Source organism: Pleurodeles waltl, chromosome 2_2 (genome assembly GCF_031143425.1).
Source record: "Pleurodeles waltl isolate 20211129_DDA chromosome 2_2, aPleWal1.hap1.20221129, whole genome shotgun sequence".
In the NCBI taxonomy this organism is placed as follows: Eukaryota; Metazoa; Chordata; class Amphibia; order Caudata; family Salamandridae; genus Pleurodeles; species Pleurodeles waltl.
This window is the reverse complement of record NC_090439.1, coordinates 1,071,282,248-1,071,298,955: the sequence shown is the minus strand read 5'-3', so window position 1 is coordinate 1,071,298,955 and position 16,708 is coordinate 1,071,282,248. Positions and strand designations below refer to the sequence as shown.

At 45.6% G+C, this 16,708-nt stretch overlaps 1 protein-coding gene across 20 annotated transcripts in view; it reads left to right on the top strand.

Moving 5' to 3' along the window:
• Positions 1 to 16,708, top strand: part of PTK2 (protein tyrosine kinase 2) — a 758,583-nt gene that overhangs the window by 640,157 nt on the left and 101,718 nt on the right. For all 20 annotated transcript variants that reach the window (XM_069220826.1, XM_069220825.1, XM_069220824.1 and 17 more), the window contains 2 exons: positions 2,108 to 2,239; positions 14,780 to 14,842. In XM_069220826.1, the coding sequence (XP_069076927.1) occupies positions 2,108 to 2,239; positions 14,780 to 14,842 (195 nt within the window). The remainder of the gene's footprint in view (positions 1 to 2,107; positions 2,240 to 14,779; positions 14,843 to 16,708) is intronic.

Genomic DNA, 16,708 nt, shown 5'->3' with positions numbered 1-16,708 from the left:
AAATACTGGTATGCTTTCCCCCCCCTATCGTAGCTACGTAGGCTGGAGTGTCTAATGCTGTGGTGGTGAGAAGAGGAGCTGAGGTCCTGGAACTTCAACTGCTTTCAGTGACCGTCAAGATTAATCTCTTGACAGAGTTGCTACATCCCGGAGCTTCCACCTCAGAACCCCTGCTTCCATTTAGTTAGGCCCTCACAGGGTCCTAATAGGTACCTGATCCATCTTCCTGCACCGGGGGACACAAGTTTCTTCACGCAACACCACACCCCTTGGTGGTCTCAAAGGCTCTACCTTCCAGGGCATGTTCCCTTCCACTCCCCTGGATAAGGAATCCAAAAGAATAGACTCACTTGGGAAGATGATGTTTTCTTCTTCCAGACTTGTATTGCGGTCCGTGAACACTGCATTCCTTTTGGGCCATTATTCCCACATGCTGTGAGACACAGTTGCACAAGTGCTGCCACAGGTCCCGCAGGACGCCTGGGCTGTACTCTCAGGATGTTGCTGATAGGAAAGATACAGCGAAGTTCACAATCTGTTGCGGACTGGACATGACCAACTCGCTGGGTAGAGTGGTTTAATCAACAGTGGCCCTGAGGCACCACGCCTGGCTGAGGACATCTGACTTTTCAGGGGATGACCGAGCTTCCTTGATGGACATGCTCTTCGATGGCACTCATCTCTTCAGAGACCAGGCATACTCGGCTCTCTTGCGCTTCAAGGATTCTCAGGCTGTGGTCAGGTCCTTGGGCCTTGTAGCGGCCCCCTTTATCCACCCTACTCCTCCCCCATCTGTCTTTCATCCCTTTAGTGGTTACAGAAGAGGCCTCCAAGCACGTCCATTCACGGTCAGCCACTGTGCCACTCATGCTGCCCTAGCCTCTGCGTGGCCGAGGACATGGGATCTACCGAACCCGTGGATCATGCAGGCTGCGGTCTAGAGAGCCTGCACCCACTTCCCTGCAGGAGCCTACCTGAGTGTTTGAGTGGTCCTGCCCCTTTCCCTCATGAACCTACACTGCACCAACAAAAAACTGTGGCCATTTCCTGTGGTGTCCCAGGCCCTGACCTGTGGGTGGGCTTTCATCACCATATAGGTGGGGGTGTAATTGGGCCTGAGTTGCAACTCTGGAGATCGCAGTCATAGCTGCTGAAAGTCATTAACATCTGCAACTCCACTGGCAACGATGAGAGGGAATGGGGCCACCAGTAAACATTGACTGCACACTACCCAGGGACATGGGTGCCTTAGAACTGAGACTGGGAGTCAGAAACCGGATAGCCTTAAGAGACTGGCCCATAGGCATGTGTCAGACACAGTAACCAGTTAGCATTTCCCACTGTAAGCCTGCATCGGTCATTAGTCTTAATCCATCGCTATTCCTTTAGCTGTAGTACCTTGTTTGAACCCTGTGTTCTCTTGAATAATGTTTGTCTTGTATTGCATAGCTGGTGTAATAAAGTAATTTTACTTTTCATAAAGTTAACTCACTGGATCGGCCAGTCATTGCTGAGTTCTGTGGTGTGGTTGTTGAGTTCTTCTCTACACCCACACACTACATCTTTGATAAGCCTTGAACTGCTTTACTCACTACCCTAAGAGTCGACTGTGGAAAGGGTATGCTTGGTACTTAGTTTTCCAAACCAGAGTATGTCAGGCCATTGGGTATTTGTGGCAAAATACTTCAACCACCCTGTTGTGGTGTAGTAGCCCTTTCATGCCCCAAGACACCCCAAAACAATTGTTAGATGGGTATTAAAAGGGAGGACTAATTGCTAGGGTTAAGATGCATACATTTAAGTAAAACGCAAGTTTTGCTGCGTGAATCTCTTCTGGATTCACATGCTGTGCATTATTGCACCATCTAGTGGTTGGACCTGAACTTCTCCACTTTTTTGAAAGTCTAGAATGAAAGCAATTAAAAAATACAGTATATCTGTCGAAATATTCTTAGGATGCAATATGGATCATATTCTTACTTGTGGCAAATTATTTTAATTAAGAAGCCCACAATATTTATGAAAATAGGAAACTGAAATAAAAGATTTGTTATTTGTTTCTTTGTTTTCTCAATTTTGCCCTCGTATTCTCAATCTCTTTCTTTAGGATTCTGGAAGCCTGGACATGCGAAGCATTGGGCAAGTCCTACCAACCCATCTAATGGAGGAGAGGTTAATACGGCAGCAACAAGAAATGGAGGAAGATCAACGCTGGCTGGAAAAAGAGGAAAGATTCTTGGTATGTGCATGTCTGTTTTTGTCTATTAATCTACTCAGTGGGTTGATTTCGTTTTTACAGTGTCACATCGAACATAAATCATAGATACATGTACAGTCTTTCTGCGCCTGTTGCTTTATTTTCTGCCCTCGTTTCTAGTGCCATTTTATTTTTGCTGTTGATTATCAAAATTCACGTTCTGAAGCATACTTTTATTTTTTGTGCAAAAAATGTTTTTGCACGTTATGCACTTTACATTTTAGTCAAACAATCCAGCAAATATTAGCACCATGGTTGCTAGGACACCAAAGCAAGATGACCCTTTATAAAAGGACAAAAGAATCCGGTGCAAATTCTCTATTCTATGGGAAATCTGATTCCCAAATCCAATGAAGATGGCAAGAGCGAAGATTATGGCTGATGTGGCTTCTGCCGTCGACCGCAGGGTCCATTGAAACAGAGTGATCAGTAGCTCATCCCATCCCCTCTGCTGAAGCATAGCAGCCACATTGAGACAGTGATGCTCCGGAGTGATATCTGTAAGAGGCTGCTTCACCCCTCTCTCAAACTCCCCCCCCCCCCCCCCCTCCCCCCCCCCAATAGAGGGCAATCCTTCCTGCAGAAGAGAACAAAATGGCAAAGTCCAGCATATTGGAGAATTATGCCTTCAGAGGAAGATCTGCAAAATGATAGATCAAACACACCGTCAGAACAAGGCCACAAAGACAGGCTTGACTGCGGGGAATAGGATGTGCCATTAAGGGAGGTGCTATGGGCAGTGAAGGAAATCAGATCCGCACTAGAACAAAGGATCAACAGGGTGGCGGTGGACTTTAACCTCCTCCAAGCAAACTTCAAGTTGACATCAGCAAGGGTACATATGGCCAAGTGCACACTGGAAGACCAAGCAGAGTCCATTAAGGAACTGAAAGCAGAGGTCTGTTACATACAGAAGGCATCTAACACCTACACTCCAGAACAGAAGATGCAGAGGGTGGAGGTCCAGGCGCAACAACATCCATCTTGTTGTACTTCCTCAAAGGTCCATCAACTGAGCAGTTTGTTGAAAACATAATCAAAACCACATCCAGAAAACATCTCCTGCCACTTCATGATTGAGAGGCTTCACCGCATCCCAGGGGTACTACCAAAACGTGGGGCAAGCCTGAGGCCAATCGTCACCTGTGTCCTTAACTTTGTGGATCAAATGCAGTCATGAGGTTCAGCACACCTAAACAGTTCCATACGTTTTGTAACAACACTATTGTCCTATTCTCAGGCTACACCCAAGAAGTACAAGCCAAAAGACAATCCTTTTTTAAACTGCCAAAGCAGAGCTTCTGAATCTGAATATAAAGTACAAAATCCTGTTTTCCTGCCAAAGTTGCTGGTTCTGTCTGAAGGGAAATCATAGACAAGATATAGCATGGGGTTATATCTTTATTACAAAACGCCCCTTTCTTTGTTATGACAGCATGAATAAATTAAGTTCACTATGTTATATTTGGCCAGGATTGGTGACAAGATATACATTATGATTTTGAGTTTAGGAAACGATATGGCATAGGGTAATGTCTCCTCTAAAAAAAATATCAGACCAGACCCATAGTTTTGGTTACCACTCTTTCGGATTTGACCTTTTTAATAAAGTCATAACCCCATGCTATATCTTATCCTAAACCAAAATCATAATTTATATCTTGTCACCAATCCTGGCCAAACAAAACTTAGTCTTACTGATTTTAATTTATTCATTGTGTCATAACATAAAGCAGGGCAGTTTTCTAGAGAATATCCTCGTAAATGAGAGGCTGAGAAGCAGTCATCAAAGCAGGTTTGGAAGTGCACATTCTGTAGTTGAATAAATTCAAAAAATACATTTGTATTTTGAAAGGATGTGAATTGTTCTTGCAGTTTGCAAGCCTAGAAGCATATTAAACTGTCATACATTTACACTTAATTTAAAATGGAGCGATGTGTTTGATAGGAGTAGAGCACCTTTCAGAAAGACGTTTGATAACTATTGCTTTGCTTTCTTCTATAAACAAACAAATCTCAACCAGATTTAAGATAATTTGTTATATTCATATGTACATCTGGTCCATGTCCATCCAGCTCATGCATTCTCTAAATTGTCAATTCGTTCAAGGCAGCAGTTGTGAGAAATAACCATTGAATTAAATTTAGTTGAGGAAACCTGTCCTTGTGAAATTCGGTAAACTGGGGCTCTCTTGGATTGATTGAACTGCAGACTTTCTTCCAAAGATCCTATTAGATTGTTATTCTGAGTTGTGAGATCCACCAGTCTAAGCATTTTTCTTAGGAGGAGTGGATAGATGCAGGAATCAAAAATAAATTAGTGAGTATTGCACATTACCTTAAATGCAGTTCAAAATCTGCTGCCCTGTCCATAATACTATATAGTAACACCCTTCCTATCTTGCAAATCTTCTCAATTTGTCTGACGGTCAAAGAGGTGTAAGAAGTAATACATCTTTTCTGCTGGAAACCTCTAAGTTCAGGACCTCAGCAGTTCAGTGACAACCTTCTCTTGTGCATGACCCTCATTCACAGAACCCTTGATACCAATCATCACCTGCCTAACTCAAATGAAGGCCCATCTATATAGACAACTACTTCTCTAGTGTCTGAGTAGGTAAGCATAATCTGAAGTCATAGATAATTTGCCTTATCTTTCATGACTCCTTGTAGAAACATATTTTTGTTCAAATTGGCAAAGTATGCAGAAAATGATGGATTGTGTTGCAATTGTGGCAAATCCATAATAATGCAGAAAAGTTGCAGCTGTAGAATAGCATAATTCCATTGGCCCTGCTTATCAGAACACTATGTGGTTTCTTTAGAGGGAGCTCTTTCTTCTTGCTTATCTATTGCAGATTCTGGAAAAGCTCATTGTAGGAAGTTGGCTCTATATATGCTATCTCAAAGTGAGAGATAGTGTGCAAGGAGTCCAAGGGTTCCCCTTAGAGGTTGATAGTGGCAAAATTAGATAATACTAATGCTCTATTTTGTGGTAGCGTGGTTGAGCAGTAGGCTTATCAGATGGTAGTGTTAAGCATTTGTTGTACACACACAGGGTTCAAGTCAACCCCAAACACCCAGTACCAGCAACACAGGGCCGGTCAGGTGCAGAGGTCAAAGTAGGACCCAAATAGCATAGGTGCCTATGGAGAACAGGGGTGCTCTGGTTGCAGTCTGCTAGCATCCTCAGTTAGCAGACCAGGGGGGTTTTGTAGAGCACTTGGGGGGGACACGGGCACACAAAGTACACCCTCAGTGGCGGCCAGGTGCAGTGTGCAAAGTAGTTTTGAGTTGAAAGCAATGGAGGGACCCGGGGGTCAATCTGGCGATGCAGGCAGGGCACAGGGGGGCTTCTCAGGCCAGCCACCGACTGGGCTAGGATGAGGGCCGCCTGCTGGTCACTCCTGCACTGGTGGTTGGTTCCTCGGTCCTGGGGGCTGCGGGTGTAGTGCTTTGTCCAGGCGTCGGGTTCCTTTGTTACCATGCAGTTGCGGTCAGGGGGAGCCTCTGGATCCTCTATGCAGGCGTCGCTGTGGGGATGCAGGTAGGTCGACACAGGGTATCCATGTCTTTGGAGTCGCCTGGGGGTCCTCTCTGCAGTGTTGGTTCTCCTGAACTCGAGCCGTGGGCGTCGGGCACAGAGTGTGAAGACTTACTCTTCCGGAGTGAGGCGGGAGTCCCTTTAAAGTTGGTTTCTTTGTTGCAGTTTTTGGACAGAGCCGCCGTCCTCAGGAGGTTCTTGGTCCTTTAGGTGCAGGTCAGTCATCGGAGTCCTCAGAGGTCGCTGGTCCTGCTAGATGCGTTGCTGCGCAGGTTCTTCGAGTCTGGAGGCAGGCCGGTAGGGCTGTGGCCAAGTCAGTTATTGTATCTGCGGGGTTTTCAGGTCAGCAGTCCTTCTTTCTTAAGGTTGCAGGAATCTGATTTACTGGGTTCAGGGTCGCCCCTAAATACTCAATTTAGGGTTGTGTTTAGGTCTGGGGGCCAGTAGCCAATGGCTACTATCCTGGAGGGCGGCTACATGCTCTTTGTGCCTCCTCCCTGAGGGGAGGGGAACACATCCCTATTCCTATAGGGGGAATTCTCCAAAACAAGATGGAGGATTTCTTAAGGCAGGGGTCACCTCAGCTCAGGACACCTTAGGGGCTGTCCTGACTGGTGGGTGACTCCTCCTTGTTTTCTCATTATCTCCTGCGGACTTGCCAAAAGTGGGGGCTGTGTCTGGAGGGGCGGGCATCTCCACTAGCTGGAGTGCCCTGGGCCGCTGTAACACCAGGGTTGAGCCTTTGAGGCTGACAGCCAGGTGTTACAGTTCCTGCAGGGGGAGATGAGAAGCACCTCCACCCAGTGCAGGCTTTGTTCCTGGCCACAGAGGGACAAAGGCACTCACCCCATGTGGCCAGAAACCCGTCTGGATGTGGCAGGCTGGCAGGAACTGGTCAGCCTAACAATAGGAATTGGACTGGTATACAGGGGGCATCTCTCAGATGCCCTTTGCATGCATTGTTCAATAAATCCCACACTGGCATCAGAATTCAGTGTAGCCATTACGGATCTGTGGAGTTCATGTTTGACAAACTACCAGACCATATAATCTTTATGGCTACCCTGCACTTACAGTGTCTAAGAATTGGCTTAGACACTGTAGGGGCATAGTGCTCATGCCCTCGCCTGTAGTATAGCGCACCCTGCCTTAAGGCTGTAAGGCCTGGTAGAGGGGTGACCCACCTATGCCACTACCTATGCCACAGGTAGTGGGTCGTGGGCATGGCACTCTGAGGGGAGTGCCATGTCGACGTAGTCTTTTTTCTCCCCACCAGCACACACAAGCTGTGAGGCAGTGTGCATGTGCTGAGTGAGGGGTCCCCAGGGTAGCATAATACAGGCTGCAGCCCTTAGAGACCTTCCTTGGCAACAGGGCCAATGGTACCGGGGTACCAGTTGCAAGGGACTTATCTATGTGCCAGGTCTGTGCCAATTGTGGAAACAAAGGTACAGTTTAGGGAAACAACACTAGTGCTGGGGCCTGGTTAGCAGGGTCCCAGCTCACTTTCAATCATAATTAGCATCAACAAAAGGCAAAAGGTTAGGGGGTAACCATGCCATGAGAGGCATTTTTCTACACTCATGTTATCCCTGTCTTTGTGAAAGAGCATGCCAAGTCCTGTATGCGTAATTAGATTATGTTCTGCCAATAAATGTACTGGAATGTTAAAGAAAAGAATAAAATGCAGTAAAGAATATAAACATGGTGTGGGGAAGCATAATTTCTCTTTCTTTGTCTACTTTCATTGATATTTGGCCCAGGAATGGGGATTAGCTTTTGTTCATGCAGTATTGTGCAGGCTAGATGTGGCTTACTTCTTCTTTCTCGCTTAGCTGGACTCATTTCCTGTTAATATAGCCTATTCTGTATTAGCCAGCACCTTTGTTAATATATTTACAAAATAGTAAAACTGGGTAACCCAGTATACCAATTTACTGCAGTTTTTAACGCACCACTACGGGCAAAAGAAAAGACAGGACCATCCTTAGCTGTAAGGTGTATTTTTGTGGGTTACCAAGGAAAACCCGGAGCCGTTCTTTTCAGTAGTTTTTTTGAAGCATGGACAATAGTTTGTGGTGTACTTGAGAGGTGCAAAGGCAGTCAGCACTAATTTTGGAAATCTTCATGGCTGATCAAAACAACTCACAAACTGATGCCTTGCATACACTAGTAACCCACTATCAAGGATTTCACATGCTTATAGTGCCTACTCATGTAGCTAGAGTTTGTTTGACCTCACGGTATTGAGCACAAGCTTATTTCAGTTGCCGTGATGGACATGTCAGAATGCTGAGTACCCAGTAACCTGGCCGAGGACACAACCTACTGCCTCTTTGATTAAAAAAAATAAGATATTACGTTTTGATGGACCTTTACATCAGGTTTCCAAATCGGTTATCTTAAACTGTCAACTTGCATCCCTTTTGGGAGTTGCTGATGTTGTGTTTTTGCCAGCTGCAAAGAAGGCTTGTGTTACTTGTGAATTACACAAGGCACTGTGGTACTGCTTATTGGATGCCTTTGGGTACATGCCTAACCTTTGGTTTCATTTCTCAGTTTCAGATTCCATTACTATTGCCAAAGGATTCATTGCTTGCAGTCATTTTACTCTCTGTTGGATTTTTGAGGTGGATTGATAGTTTTTTGTAGACCGGACATTGTCATTAGCATTTATTGTTCTCCACTCGCATCTCTCATAGTGCCTGTAAGGGATCACTGTTTTCATGAAATGTCTCTTTTCTAATGGATCCAACTACCTGTGGGTTCCTCACCTTATGAATTCTCCCAGTGCGCCAGCATTCGACGGAAATGTTTTCCTGGCTTTCCACGTTGATGAGGATGTCACAGTTGCTCAGCTCCGCACACGACTCCGTCTGACGTCATCGGAGCTATAAAAGTCCTCGCTGGTGTCAGTTACCTTTTTTCCGCTACTTCAATGCTAACAGTTTTCTACCTCTTCATTGTATCTCAACTGAATCAAGGGCATTATTTTGTAGTGCACCTATGTCTCCACTGAAGAAATCCGGGTTTAAACCTTGTAGCAAGTGAGGGGGCCATATGTCAGTGACGGATCTGCACAAGAACTGCCTCTTGGTGTTTGAGTTCGTCCTGTTCAAATCCAAAGGCTCTGAAAGAGATAGAGAGAGAGGCAAAGCTCTTTCTTTCAAAGGCTAAGAAGGAGAAGAGAGGTCGGCGAAGATTGAGGACACGGGACACTTCGTCGCACAGGTCATCGAGGTCTCATAAGAAGCGACGTTGACGGCATGAGTCACAGCACTGCTTATCCAGAGATCGGTCTGCGTCTCTGACTTCAAGGTCACGGTGCCTCTTGACTTGGAAAGTCAGCCGCACTGTGACTCCACAACCACAGTCACCTTAGGCATCTCCTGGGCCAACTTTGCTTGAGATCTCAGTCGCCTGCGAGTCCAACAGCTCATTTTTCCCCTGCATCTTCCCACAGTCAGAAGTTTGGGGCTCGAGTACCAGATCCAGCACAGCCAACGCAAGGGGAACAAGAGTACCCTGCCTTTCCGGCTCCACGACCGGATCCGTCTGCTCCACGACCGGATCCGTCTTTGTTCCTCAATGCTATGTTTAGCATTTCTAATAGGGCGATGGTCCCCTCTGGTGCACCTGCTGGTCCCACGGGTCCGCTAATAACATTGGACTCTTGGGTGTTGAGTGTAGTGGGAAAAGTTGATGCCCTTCCATTTCGGGACTCCCCCGCACACACACACACACACACACACCCCCTCCTTCCCCTGGCCCCCTTCCCATCATTAATTTTACTCAGAAGAGCATCTCCTGTTGCTTCAGCAGGAGGGGCACACCCTTTTGTTAAAAGGTGCAGTGGAGTTGGTTCCGGAGCAGGAAGAGTATTTCCTGTTTCCCAAGAAGGATGGTCACTTGAGGCCTATCCTGGATCCGAGGATTTTTAATTGGTTCCTCAAGCAGGAAAAGATCAAAATGCTGACCCTACCACGGGTGCTTCTTGTTACATTGAACAAGGAAGGCTGGATGATATCTATCTCCTTCCATATTTTCATATCCCTATTCAGAAGTCGCACAGGAAGTATCTCCGGTTCATGGTAGGGTCGCAACACTACCAGTTTGCGGTCCTTACTTTTGGTCTTACTTCCGCACCTCGAGTCTTCACGAAGGTGATGGCAGTGGTTGCAGCGGACCTCAGAAGGAAGGGAATATCTGTATTTCCTTACCTGGACAATTGGCTGATCAAAGCCGGGTCCCCAGAGTTCATGCTGCATCATTTGCAGGTGACAACCCAGTTGTTTAACCTGGGCTTTCTGGTAAACGTGCCCAAGTCTCACCTGGAGCCCTCTCAGCCCCTCTTGTTCATAGGGGCAGTACTGGACACAACATTGAATAAAGCCCACCATGCTCCACAGAGGATTCAGGCAATGATTCCAATGTTTCAAAAGGGAGCGCCTGTTCCAGTCTTCAAGGTCCTGCGTCTGCTCGCTTCCTGCATTCTGTTGGTCACTCACACATGTTGGCACATGAGGGCTCTCCAGTGGTACCTCCGAAAGCAGTGGTTTCAACACAAAGGGGATCTCAAAGAGTCGATAACGATCTCCAGAGACGCTGCGTTGGATCTGCGGTGGTGGACTTGTCTTCCACCTCCAGTGACCACAGTCATAACGGATGCTTCCACTCTAGGGTGGGGGAGCTCATCTGGGGGGCCTTGAAATCAAGTATTTGGTCTCCAGTAGAACAGATGCTTCACATCAATCTGTTGGCATTGCAGGCGATACATGTGGCTCACAAGGCCTTCCTTCCATCCCTTCACAGTCTGTCGGTACCAGTCTTAACAGACAACACTCCTGCAACGTGGTACATCAAAAAGCAGGGAGGAGTAGAGTTGTACCTTCTCTGCAGAGAGGCTCTGGTCCTGGGCACAGGACCATCATATTTGCATATTAGCAAACCATCTGGTCAGAGTTCTCATGAACAGACGGTCTCAGTCAGCACCTTTTGGACGATCATGAGTGGCATCTCCATCCGAATGTGGTTCTTAACGTCTTCTGGTGTGGGGAGCACCTCAGATAGACATGTTTGCCTCTCACAAGAACTCACACAGCTTGTCATTCTGCAGTCTCCAGTATCCAGTGCGGGGGGTGTTGGGAGATGTGTTTCAGCTGAACTGGAGTGACCGACTACTTTATGCGTTTCCTCCCATACCTTTGATTCCTCGAGGTCTGAGGAAGATCCGCCAAGACCAGGCCCAAGTCATATTAATAGAGCCGGATTGGACAAGAAGGGTGTGGTACACAGACCTCCTTCAACTCTCGCTGTGCCCTCCACTCTGTCTCCTGCACAGGTCAGAGCTCCTCTCGCAGTCACAGAGCCTGCACCTACGTGCCTAGAGATTGAATGGGTCAATCTGAGTTATTTTTCTCTTCCCTCTCCCCCCACCAGAAGTGGTGGATGTTATCGGTCAGGCAACACTCCACCAAGACTGTTTATGGCAGTAGATGGGAGAAATTTGGTATTTGGTGTGAAGAGAGACAAATTGATCCCTTTAAGGCCCATATATCTAATATCTTCCAGATTGCTCTTTCCTTAGCGCAGAAAGGTTGAGCAGTGGCGACAGTGAAAGGGTATTTATCAGCACTGTCGACTTTTCTTTGCCTTCCTGATCAGCCTTCTTTATTTAAGTCCCCTATAGTTCTTAGGTTCCTTGAAGGGTTAACAAACCAGTTTCCTCCCACTCCATTTATAATGCCTCAGAGGGATTAAATTTAGTTTTGACTTTTTATTGGGTTCACCGTTTGAGCCTATGCATACTTGCCCATTGAGGCTTAGTTTTTAAGATAGTTTTTCTAACAGCCATCATGTCGGCTAGACGTGTGAGTGAGCTTCAGGCTCTTGGTGTGAAACCGCCTTTTACTACTTTCCATGCTGTCAAGGTGGTGCTGATACCAGGGCGGCTTTCCTTCCTAAGGTAGTCACTCCCATTTGGGACAGCCTATAATTCCTTTTACCCTCCTCCCCATCTATCAAAGGAGGAGGAAAAGCTGCATCGCTTGGATCCGAAAAAGTCCCTAATCTTCTACATAGAAAGGACGAAGGACTTCAGAACTGATGATCAGCTCTTCCTTAGCTATGTTGGGAAAAAGGAAGGGAGACGCTGTCCACAAGAGGACTCTTTCAAGGTGGGTCATTCTTTTCATAAAGATTTATTATTCGCTAGCAAAGAAGGCTTTTCCTGAAAGCATTAGAGCATATTCCACCAGGGCTAAGTCTGCCACTTCGGCTTTAGCTAGAGGTGTGCCAGTTGCTATTATTGCAACAACCTGGGCCTCCCTCCACACTTTCGTAAAGCATTGTTGTTTAGACTCGGAAGTGGGAAGGGATGGTCATTTTGTCAATTCCGTTTTGCAGGACTTCTTGGTTTGACCAGTCAGGCACCCACCTCAGAGTGCAGGACTGCTTTGGGTTTCTATTCATAAGGTGAGGAATCCACAGGTAGTTGTTATCCATCAGAAGAACAAGTTACTTACCTTCGGAAATGCTTTTTCTGGTGGATACAGTAGCTACCTGTGGATTCCTCACAGTCCCACCCGCCTCCCTGTTGCCTGTCTGGTCATCCCAAGAGTACTATTAATGTTATAGACTATATTATGTATATTTACTTACATCTCTGATGCTGCCTGTGAGGGACCACTGTTTTAATGAAAGGTCTCTTTGTTTGTTCCTGTTTGAAACCTGTACTTCAGTAGCTAGTTATCTTAGAATGGGGGAGTAATCTAATATTTCTGCGCATTGCTGGGACACTGTTGTGCTCTTTACATTTTATGTTTACAAATACTGGATTGTCCTAACAAGCATTGGCCAAACCAGTAGGTCTCACCCATGTAAGAGCAATTTGCACTGTCAATATTTTTTAGCCATGTTGCACACCAGCGTGGCAGCGGTTTAGCATGGCTAAAAGTTAGTGAAGAAAAGGAGAGTTCCTTAAAGTGGAGTGGCGTAGAGTTGAGTGGAGTAGTGTTGTAGAGTGGAAGGGCGTAGAGTGAAGTAGAGTATAGTGGCATCGAGTGTCGTGGAGTGGTGTAGCAGGTGTTACGTAGAGTGTAGCAGAGTAGATTGTCATGGAGTGGCATAGAGTGGAGCAGTGTAGGAAAGTGGAATGGCATAGAGTGGAGTAGAGCTTTGTAGAGTCAAGTGGCAGTGTGGAGGGGTATGAAGTAGTGTTGCATAGAGGTAGTTCAGTAGAACATCGTAGAGTAGTGTTGTATAGTGTGTTGTGTAGTAGAGTGTCTGAGAGCGAGCATTGTAGAGTTTAATGAAGTAGAGTGTCATAGAATGGAGTATCGTACAGTGTAGTGTCATAGAGTGGCCTAGAGTAGTTGTGTAAAGTACAGTGGTGCAGGGTGAATTGGCGTGGAGTGCATTTCTTTTGAGTAAAGTGGTGTAGAGTGTATTGGCATAGAGTGCCATACATAGATCCAGTGCTGGTAGACGAATACAGTAAATAGGGTTTGGGCAGTAGAAGGACAAACGCAAGCTGATCAGCCTTAAACAGAGTCTGCAAATAGAAAGCAAGGAAATGTGAGTTACAAAGTCATTGGTAAGCAGTGGGTGGAATTCATACCCAGGGAAGCTTTCCGAATGTCCCCAAGAGTCCTACTAAGCAAACCAGAGAGCTTCACTGTCTGGTAGGCTTCCAACTGAAAAAAATAGAACTCAGACCTGTTAATAGATTTAAGTCCTCTGAAAAAATTTGACTTTTTTTCATGATCTTTCTCTAGTCATATTGTCTGCCTTGCTAACCATTTTGATCACCCACCTGTAATGGAAAGAGGGGCTAGTGTACTCTTTAATGCTATTTCAAATCTGTTATTGTAATCTTTAATCAGGGAAGATTTTGAAGACATTTTAATAGGGTTGGTCTGTGAAGGAAAGCCATAGTGCCTAAAACTTTTTTTTTCTAAATTATTTTAGAGGCCTGAAGATTACCACTGGGCTGTAGGTTGGGAGAAATCCCATCTACCATATGGGCAGACTTTAATTTCTTAGCTTACAGGTTTAGTGTCTTGAGTTTTTTTTTTTTTTTTTTAAGTACTGCATATTTTTGCTCTAATTTGCTTTAGTATCAGGGTGTTATCCAAAAAAAAGCGCATTCCACCATACAACATTTCGACATAAGCCCTAGGGACTGGCGTGTTAGTTTTGATCTACGTCATCGGCATCGGTCGAAAGAAACTTGTAATATAGCGGAGGTCTTGGTTTCAGAGCCGGTGTGCTTTTTGTGTCATATTTATGATTAATTATTTTGTCCTGGCTCATCCGAGAGAGTCATGGTCACCCGACTAGCGGGTACTGAACATTGGTGAAGGCAGGTGTCTCTATGACGGCATTATTCGCTGTTAAAAGCATTTCGGCAGAATTAATCGAGTTTCTGTTACCTTTCCCAGCAAGTCGCAACGGCAGCAAAATCGGAATTTTTGTGTTCTTTATCAGCGCCGTTGTAATCATATTGCGTCCAGATCTCTTCATTAGTGTTCACTGTCTCGAAAAGCTTGTGCAATGTTTAGAGCGCCTCGGTAATTGGCCCCACTTGCCGTTTCCCAGATACAGCCAAGTACATTTAAGCCGTCCCCCAGCAGGAAACGGGAACACGTTTCGCATTTTTTACCCTGTGGTTGGCAGTTTCGATGTGAAGTAGTCAGAGAACCGAGCGCCCGCTGCCCCGGGGACAACAAGAATGCAGACCTTCAAATGTTGCATTCTGAAAATGGTACAGTGGATATGTCTCTAGCCAGCCATCCTTTCTTAAATATTGGGCAGCGCATGGAGCTGTTTGGTGTGATTGCTGCGGGGTGCACTGTGACGATTGCGGGATTGATTGCGTTGCACTTGTGACAGAGTTGTGGGGCTCGGATTTCAGGGGCGCGGATATTTGTCCTTTTCGTTATTAGTTTCATCCGGGCTCCTTTTTTTCCCTCCTCTAGAAGCCCGACGGGAGGATCTCGAGAGGCAGCATAGACCGAGAGGACGGAGGCATCCAGTGCCCAGTAAGTGGACTACAAAGCCATATCCCACTTTTTAATTGCTCCTCCATCTCTAAATTATCTCTTTTTTTATCCCATTCCCCCCCTCTCGTGCTCTGTTATCTGCCTTCCCGTCTATATGATCTTTTTTTCTGTACCTACTGTTTCATGCTCCGATTTTTTTTGTTGCTTTCCCTTCCTGTTCGTGTCGCTCCTCACTTTCCACCTTGGTTTTTATCTCTTTAACGCCTCATTCTCATTCCACGTTCTTCTTCTCGCCGTCCTCTCTTGCATTGTATTTCTTCTCGTTTATTCTGTAATCCATGTGCTTGCTTCTTTTCCTGTTTCGCTCGCGCCTCTCCTATCTTTCTCGCATCCTATTTCTCACCTTAATCATCTCACATCTCGTTTCCCTTTCTTCCTCTTTTGTCTTGTTCCTGCTCCATTCTTTCTTCTCTCCCTAATATCGCTTCTTCATCTTCTCCCCTTGTAGCCCCCTCTTCCCTGTGTTGTAACGTATGCTCGAAGAGTGTTCAGGGTGTTACCAAACATTAACTCGCATTCACAAATGGGGGTTGTAGTACTTTTTCTTTGCAGAAATGCGGTAGTAGTGTTCATACTCATATCTGTTTCTTCGGTGTGTTCGCTGTTGAATGGAATGTAAAACAAAAAAAGACCCAAGTAAAAACGTGTTCGTTCTTGCTGCTGTCATTAGCTCAAGTACATATTTTTTGTAATAGTGTATCAGGCACTACTCAATTTGTATTTGACTACTGTTCTCGAAAAATTAGATACAATATACTTCCGTGGTCCTCCTCTCAGTGTCGAAGTGTGTTTTAATATGAAATCAGGATGGGAATAAGGAATGGCATGTAATAATGTTTGAATGAGAGCGGATTTCTCAGTGTGTGTGTGTTTTTAAGCTTATTTTTAGAACACATTCTCAGTTGGGATGGTCCATGTGAAATGTGAAGGTCTGGGAGGTGAAGTCAGTTTCCCAGGACTTAAGCATCCAGACGGAGCGGGGCTGGGATTGGTGCCAAAGCACTGTTAACCCGAGGTGTTGTCCTTAGGATGTTGTTGCACGGGTAGTGTACGGTCAATGTTTTATCCAGTAACAGCCTGGAGAGTATACCGTCTGGGGTCTTCAAACCGTTAGCCCACCACCCCCCTTTTAGTTTTTAAATGAATCCCCTTAGAAAAAAATACAAGAATAACACAAAATTGCCAATCATTTTGGATTTCAGCCAAAAATACTTATCGGATGCTACAATATTTTGGTATTTTGTACTAAAGGAAAATTAATTTCTTACTAAAGTCCGTGTGTTGTTCAGATGATGACACCAGTTCTTCGCCACATCAAGTTTGTTCATGATTTCAGTGGTGTCTTCAGGGGAGATGCTGTTGACTGTCAAACTGGTTGACCCGAGTTCTAACCCTCTCTGCACCAGTTAGTGAACTTGAGTTGTGTGCTTCTGGGCCCTGTGCCTCAAAACCTCGGACACGGAGGCCTAGTCTGTTTCCAGTGTAGCTTGTTATATTAAATAAAGGACATAAATGTGCGTGTTGGTGAGGTCTCAGTTCTGGGGGTTTTCAAATGTCTCGAGAGTTCATGCAATGCAGTACCATTGGGAAGAGCTCGGGTGAAGCACCTGTGCGCCTTCTTGAGTGGTACTTAAACCTGTGAATACTTTCAAGGCGGCATTTCAAGCAACCCCGCCAGCTACACGTTGCTCTTCGCTGATGACGGCCAAATAGCCAGAAACACGTGTCCGAAGATACGGCACTCGCCGCACCAACTTATGGTGAAAAACTTTCAAAACTCTATTCAAATTCGTGCTAATGACTGCATTTACCATGATGCCTTGGGGTCACAAATGCTGGAATGGA